Source organism: Mycetomoellerius zeteki, unplaced genomic scaffold (genome assembly GCF_001594055.1).
Source record: "Mycetomoellerius zeteki isolate Tzet28-1 unplaced genomic scaffold, Tzet1.0 scaffold113, whole genome shotgun sequence".
NCBI classification, from domain to species: Eukaryota; Metazoa; Arthropoda; class Insecta; order Hymenoptera; family Formicidae; genus Mycetomoellerius; species Mycetomoellerius zeteki.
In genome coordinates, this window is record NW_017256051.1 from 2,221,834 (window position 1) to 2,229,670 (window position 7,837).

Genomic DNA, 7,837 nt, shown 5'->3' on the forward strand with positions numbered 1-7,837 from the left:
AAATTTCACCGAAAGTGAATTTTACAGGCAAAACATACTGAAAAATTTCGCTGAAATTGAACTAAAATTTATCTGAAATTTTGTTGAAAATGAATTGAAGCTAAAAATCGCTAAAATTAAACTGAAAATTTTCTGAAATGTTGAAATTTTGTTGAAAAATGTTCCACAAAACGTGGTATAATTCGAGTGAAATTTTTTTACCAGGGATAGCCTGCAGTTAAGCATGGAAGAGGTAGTTCCATTATGGTCCGGAAGATGTTTTGGAGATGATGCAGTTGGTGATTTAGTAAAAATCGAATCAGGGACTCCAAGGTCTACCACAACATCTTGATGCGCCATGTCAAATCTTCTGACATCCGTCCAATTGATCGTGATCAATTCATACTACAGCAGGATAACGATCCGAAATGTTTCCAGTCTTTGTAAAAAGTATGTTCAGTTAAAACAACGACAACAGGTGCTAAAGAACACGATTTGGTCACCCCAAACAGAATCCTGATTGCAATCTCATTGAACTCCTTTGGGATCATCTGAACAGGTGTATTCAAGATATGCAAATGAGCCAAAATTACCTTTGAGAGTCGCTAAAAGAGAACTGAGCTATAATCAGAGCTGAAACTTTAGATAAATTGACCGATAGAATGCTCTGCGCTTGCTGCTGCGAGATTGCTGCTAAGGGTAGATACTTTCATGAGAAAAATTTAAGGAAATCAAGACTCCAAGATTCGTGTGTTCAAACAATATATACGAGTAAAACATGTTTATTTGTCTAAATAAACCTATATTCATCACAAATTTGAGTCTTTTTGTTCATTATTTTCCAAAAAATCGATGCTCTGCGTGCTGTATTGAAATTAATGAGCAAGTAATGTACACATGCACGCGCGCACGGGAAAAATCATTTCATTTATGAAGAATAATCAACTTTACCCGAACCACTGTGCACGCTTTCTTCTCGATGGTAACCGTACACGGTGGGCTCATTTGTAAAATTAAATGGCATGGGACTGTAACCTGTTGCCGAATGTGGTGCGTATGTTCCCGAATAAGGCATGTCCCAAGCGCTTGGTGGTGGCAATGGACTAACTGTATCATTATCTAGTTTCATATTACTCATGGCTGAACACAGATCACCAAATATGTAATAACATTGTTCGGAAAATGTAATTTTGTTCACTGTATGTCGAATGTAACCAGCTTTTAACATGAGCGACGCATATTTCCTGGCATCGCGTCGATCAAGAAATCCTTCCACGTGCGTATTCAGCCAGTCCACGACATCCGCGCCAATAAATGCATTTGGAATAGTAATTTTTAGCCACATTCGATCGCGTATCTCTAAGCCAGAGTCAGATCTAGCCATCGCTCGTACTATTGTCGGCATATCGGTATGAATAGTCAAGTGAAGCTCTTCCAAGGGTCCTGGAAAGGTAAGAACGCAAGATAAGATCTAACTGACATAGTCAGCCCATATAATTGTTTATTCGACTTCTCGAGCGATTTCATATTTTCAGAATTGAAAGTTATCAAAGATAAAGTACAGAAATCATATTCTTACAAACACAATACATAAATACTGAAGAATTTTCTCATTTAATTCGAAATTGGATTTTACTCTGAGAGAGATTCGTTAAATCTTTTGATTCGAGGATTTATCGTAAAGACATCTTTTCTTTCCTCCCCCCTCTCTCTTTCGACGAAAATTTACTTTTAATTAATTCGATATATTTATTGAATTTCTCACAATATTGCACTGTAACTTACGTTCAGTATCTGGCAATGTACTCGCAAGACTGCTCGAAGTTGAAGTTAATGTTGTGGCACTTGGTGGACGAGGCGGAAAACCTTCGCCTCTTATAGCGGCCGTGTGCGCTACCCACGCACCAGGATCTATAGGACGTACCGGCTCTGTACGTGGTATCGTAAAGTAACCTTTTGGATTTGGATCCCAACATTTCGCAACAACGAGTTTTATTGGTCTAAAAAAGGAAATAAGATATAGCAATATAATTTTACTTTATTATATAATAAGTCTTATAGCGTTTTACATTAGTAGAATTGGTGTGCCCTCAGTGCACATTAAAGCCGTTCAGTAACTAATCTAATTTGAATGTAACAATAAGATTCTCAATCTCAATTGATAAAATACCTAATGTATATTTTATCAAATAGGACAATGAAATATATTGAGGATTTCGCGGTTTAATTCGCTTTTATATTTTTATTAAACATACATCTTTACATCGATTTGCGTACAACGGCTTTAAAGAGCACTGAGTGCGTCAGTTCTGCCAATGTGTGAACAATGCTATTATATTTCATAAAGAGATCTTACCCTGGTTTTTGCACTACCTCACGCAATACTCTTACTGCTTCGTCATTGGACATATTTTCAAAATTAATATCATTGACTTGAAGAATCATGTCACCAGGTTCTATTCGACCATCTAAAGCAACCGCTCCCCTATTTCGGTATATATCAAGTTGTATAATAAACGGTATAACATTATTATAACATATTGTATATGATCCATTATATAATTTAATTGTTTGATATTGATTGCAAAAAACTTTAAATGTCCTTACAAAATGTAACATAAATAAAAACCTACAGAATCTGCTGCTCTCATGTAATTTAATACAGAGATTGTTGATATCTTAAATTACTATTAAGGAAACTCGATTACGTATCATATTTAAATTTATGCAATAGTTTAAAGACGTACATTCTACCGAAATTGTTAATGGGATGAAAGAATCAAAATCTCTGTGCAAAAACTGGTAAAGATACGTATACTTGTTAATACAATTGAAAGAGAATATAAACATACAACACACGCGCATACATATATATGTATATACCAACCCTTTCATTATTGAACCGACATATATTCCACCGTCCCCACCTTTGTTGCTTTGACCAACAATACTAATACCAAGAAAATTAACAGTATCCATATTTAGTGAAACAGTTATAATGTTTAAAGACATTGTACTGTCGGTAATACTACTAAATGACGACGTTCGAGACATAGGTGGTAATCTGTGTCGCCGTTTCCTTTGCGGTCGACGTCGATCTATAACAGAAAAATTTAGACATATGATACATGCTCTGATAAGATAAGAGATTCGTTTGTGGTATCATTCTACCATAAAATTCCGTTCTTTTTTTCCTTTGGAAAAAATATCCTCTCAAATAACATTTCTCTTACCAAGTGTACCCCTGTCGACCGTACTACTCATATTGGTATGTCGACCTGTTGTTGATGTTATACGACTGCTAGCATCGTCGTCGGATTCTAAAAACGTTGTCGTTTCTAGATCTGAACTTAAGATGGAAGCAGTTTCATATCCATGACCAGAGCGATGTTTCGAATGACCATTTATCCGGAGTCCTATATAATGTATTGCAACAATTAAAAGATTACTGTATAGGGTGTCCCATCATTGACGATAAATATTTCAAAGACAGATCCTTTGTGATATTTTAAGACGAAAAGTTTAGTACCAAAATATCGAAATTATGATAATTTTCAAATGGGAAGTTTAAAAATTATGGATGACGGAGCTAAAATTTCGCGCGTTCGAGTATGGCAAGATGGGTCAGTGTGAAGGTACTACCTCGAATTTTGTGTTTTCGACAATAACAAAAGTCAACATCTTCCACGCTGATCATTCTGCTGTCCCTGAGCGCGCGAAATTCTGGCTCCGTCTTTCGTAATTTTTAAACACTTCCCATTTGAAAACTATCATAGCATCGACATTTTCGCATTATACTTTTCGTATTAAAATGTTACAAAAAATCTGTCTTTAAAATATTTCTCGTCAGTGATGAGACATTCTGTATATCTCTTGTAATGTATAATGTTTTATATGCATGTAACGTGAAATATAAATTTTCAGTATTGGCAGTGAATATTGGAATGTAGTCTTAATGACGACATAAATATTAATATTTAAAAACAAAATGTTTAATAAAAATTTTTAATAAAATCTGCGTTTGTGTAAATTACTATTCTAATTTGCTAAAGATAAGCACATATTAAAAGATAAAAATATTAATATAAATTATTGAAGATTTATTAGATAAGTATAAGTTTACCCCTATTAATCTGGACCTCCCTAACTCCTCATCGTAAATCAAGTTGGGACACGGTAAAAAATTTAATGCTATTTTGTTGTTAATTTATTGTTCTGCAGCGAATTTTGTCCAAGCTGGCAAACTAGACCCCCATAATAAAAAAAAATATATATAGAGGTGCAATATCAAAAAATTAAGTACATCAGTTTTTGTTGCTTTTTTGTTGTTCCAAGATAGTGCAAGAACATATTGAAAAAATTATTGTTAAATAAATATCTATAAATAATAAGAACTGTACCATCATGCGTTGCAGCGTCATTTTAGTACCAAATTCATGCGAGCAACAAATTCTGTACATATAACTTTACGGCCGATATTTCGATAGGCATGAATTTGGTACCAAAATGTTTTAGACATCATATACTATCGAAATATGTCGATATTCGAATTTGTTGCTAACTATAACATGTGAAAAAATAATTAATTTATTCCGGCCGTTCTCGTGCCGTGCAGTAAGATCCCTTAAATTTTGTTTAAAGAATACATGTTTTCGGTACCAAATTGTTCCTCGTAACACATATTATCGAAATATGTCAATATTCGAATTTGTTGCTCACCTCTAAAGCATGAAAAATAATTAGTTTATCTGGATCGGCGTCCGCGATTTTATTTATTCTCTTAAAAATTACTTAAAGAATTTGTTGCTTGCATGTATTTGATAGCAAAATGTTCCTCATAACATATACTATCAAAGTATACGTGTATATTCCGGAAATTGACATATTTCGATAATGTGAGGAACATTTTGGTAACAAATACATGCGAGCAACAAATTCTGTAGATGTGACTTTCAATAACGGCACGTCGACGCGCAGAAGCGCAGTAATGACAAGTATGTATTGGTATTTGTTTAATAATATCATATTTTCAATATTTTTTCGTGCTATGTTGGAGCAAAAAGTAACAAGATCTGATATCTTATTTTTTTATTATCGCACCTCTATACATTTTTTCTATTAAGGGGATCCAGCTTGCAATTAAAACATGGACCCATCCATTTTATTTCTTTTTCCTATTAAATGTTTTAGCAACAAAATTCGGCTTGCGGCAACAAATTAGCAATAAAATAGTATTTACTAAATTTTTTACCAAGTCTGAACTTTATTTGCACTGGTGGGGGATCCAGGTTAATACGGGTAAAGTTATAAGTTTAATATAAAGAAGAGCTTGTATAAAGACTAGTTTAGAATTTTAAGTTTCAATATTTATTTCCAACAATTAATATTGATTATTGATTAAGTAATTTTTAAATCTTTAATATTTTATTTTAACATTACAAAAAAGTAACAAATCGTTACTTTCTAAGTAACGGTAATGACAATGCATTACCTTTTACGAAAAGTAACGGTAATAGCAACAAGTTTTTTTATAAAGTAATGTTCTCAACCCTACATTTAACATTCAATTAACGTTCATTAACATGCAATTAATATTGAATAACTACTTACCATTATATTTATTGTATTTTTCATACTTTTCTGAATGATGTCTCAAACTTTTATGTAAGTGATGTCCTTGTCGGCTACTTATAATGCTTTCTGTTTCTGTCAATGTGTCGTCATGTGAAAGTGGAGCGTTTCCTCTATTACCATGTCCAGGTATTGCATGATCTACACGGTCATGTTTTGCTTCGCTATGCGCCATAGAGTCTGTACATTGAGATGCACCATCTGAAACGTTGCTACCTTCGGCGGAGACCAACTGTCACAAAGTATCATTTCATTAAGTAACATAGATATGAAATCTTGTTTTCGGAAAGAAATAAAGATTACTAAGTTCTGATATATACTAAGAAACATTATATTGTACAACTACCTCTGACTTGTAAAAAGGAAATACTGATATAACATGACACTTTATATTTCGTCATAATTAGCAATAACAATTAAAATAATATATATTAAGAAAAATATTTTTAAATCTTACCCATGAAACAACTCGACCATTGAAACATGGTAGATGAGCATCATCATCTACTATTTCTTCTTTTACCACCCTAGTAAGAAGGAAAATATGTTTAGGATTAGTATAAATGTTAAAACTAACGATAACACTTCAATCACAATTACAGACTTAACAAATATATATTACATATAACAGTTTTTAATAATTTTCATTTTCACGTATTCCAATTTACATTTCTTCCGTATTAGCTACAAATACATATTATGGTTTTGATACTTGTTATCATTGGAAAAATCTGTTACATGTATCTTTACTATGAGACGAAGTTTGTTCATTAAATTTTAAAGCAATTTGAGAACTATCAAATAAGAACTATATAAAATAATAGAAACAATAGTACGCTTTCAAAAAAAAAAGAGAAATTGTAACGTTTGCTTACAGTTAAATAAAAATTTTGTTTACAGCATTGCCAAATTGATGAATGAAAGAAACGAATAATTATATTTATATTTATATACATACACACACACACACACATACACGCGCGCGCACGCGCGCTTATGTAAAAGCACAAATTAGAAAAGAATAAGTGAATTATTGGAGTAATATTAATAAGTTGTATATAATAAAGTATTATAAAGTATATAATATTGTATCTAACGTAATGTATAACAATATAGTATGATATATGAAGAAATAATAAGGAAGTAAAAACAAAAGGAAATATTCGATAATGTAATGTCAATGCGTGTTGTTGACATTTACCCAAAGTCATCGTCCATTGACTTGAAGAAATACTTGTAATTCGGTCGATTTAAAACGTTCTTAAAATCAGCCAGGGTCACTCTTTACTTCACCAGATACGGCGTCTCCTCGTCGTCCATGTGATAAATAATCTTTGTCTCATCCATCGTCGGAATAAGCTTGATAAACAAAATTTATTCGCGACGTAAAAATGATACGCAGCTATGGTTCTACTGACTTGGACGATATTTTCTCAAACCAATATGGCGCGTTATGCATCGAGCCAAAGCCCTAGTGCACAAAAAGATTGCATATTCACAACTTGGTGGGATGCTCGCGGATCTCGTCGATGAGGACGTAGTCACGCGGCGTCACACCGTTCACGAGAAGGTCACTGGCATTATTCGTCGAACCTACGCAAAACATATATCCGTAGGAATTGCCGTGACAAATTAAACGTCAACATTGCCGTCAACGTTCACTCCGTACATACATTACAACCATATACTTTATAGCAAAGACATAGAGAATGGACTGCGCGATCCGTATCTAAGTAGTATTCTTCCAATATGGTCGACAATAATGAGAGAGAGAGAGAGAGAAAGAGAGAGAGAGAGAGAGAGAGAGAGAGAGAGACCGTGTGTGGAAGACGGCCAATCTATCTCTAATAGGGCGGAATCCATAGACGGTATTTAAGATTCGAGATGGTCTTAAGCTAGTGCATGAACCAATCAGAAAGCCGTATTAGCATCTTAAGACAGTGGCTGCGTTCAGCAGAACGTTTGTTTTGCAACTGTTGGAAGTTTCCTTCGCGCTAATTGGATCATACTTTTAGATCTAGAAGAATGGTCCTATCTCAGCAGACAATCATAAAACGGTTGCAAAACTGTTGAGTCTGCTGAACGCAGCTATTGTATCTTGGGCTTAAGTCCGGATTTACAATAGGGGTTTTAGCCTTAAGCCGTAAGAAATTGACCAATTACAGTCGAATCCGAGGAGAATAATCGACTGTGATTCATCCATTTCTTATGGCTTAAGGCTTAAAAC

General features: G+C 33.8%; 1 protein-coding gene across 1 annotated transcript in view; it reads right to left on the reverse strand.

The window, feature by feature from the left end:
- Positions 1-7,267, reverse strand: part of dsh (Segment polarity protein dishevelled) — a 15,569-nt gene extending 8,302 nt beyond the window's left edge. Inside the window, exons 1-8 of the mRNA XM_018456398.1 lie at positions 6,812-7,267; positions 6,068-6,137; positions 5,590-5,842; positions 3,213-3,395; positions 2,867-3,077; positions 2,336-2,464; positions 1,765-1,979; positions 931-1,422 (exon numbers count right to left, since the gene is read on the reverse strand). Coding sequence (XP_018311900.1) covers positions 931-1,422; positions 1,765-1,979; positions 2,336-2,464; positions 2,867-3,077; positions 3,213-3,395; positions 5,590-5,842; positions 6,068-6,137; positions 6,812-6,828 — 1,570 coding nt within the window. The 5' untranslated portion in view covers positions 6,829-7,267. The remainder of the gene's footprint in view (positions 1-930; positions 1,423-1,764; positions 1,980-2,335; positions 2,465-2,866; positions 3,078-3,212; positions 3,396-5,589; positions 5,843-6,067; positions 6,138-6,811) is intronic.
- Between the last annotated feature and the right edge of the window lie 570 nt (positions 7,268-7,837).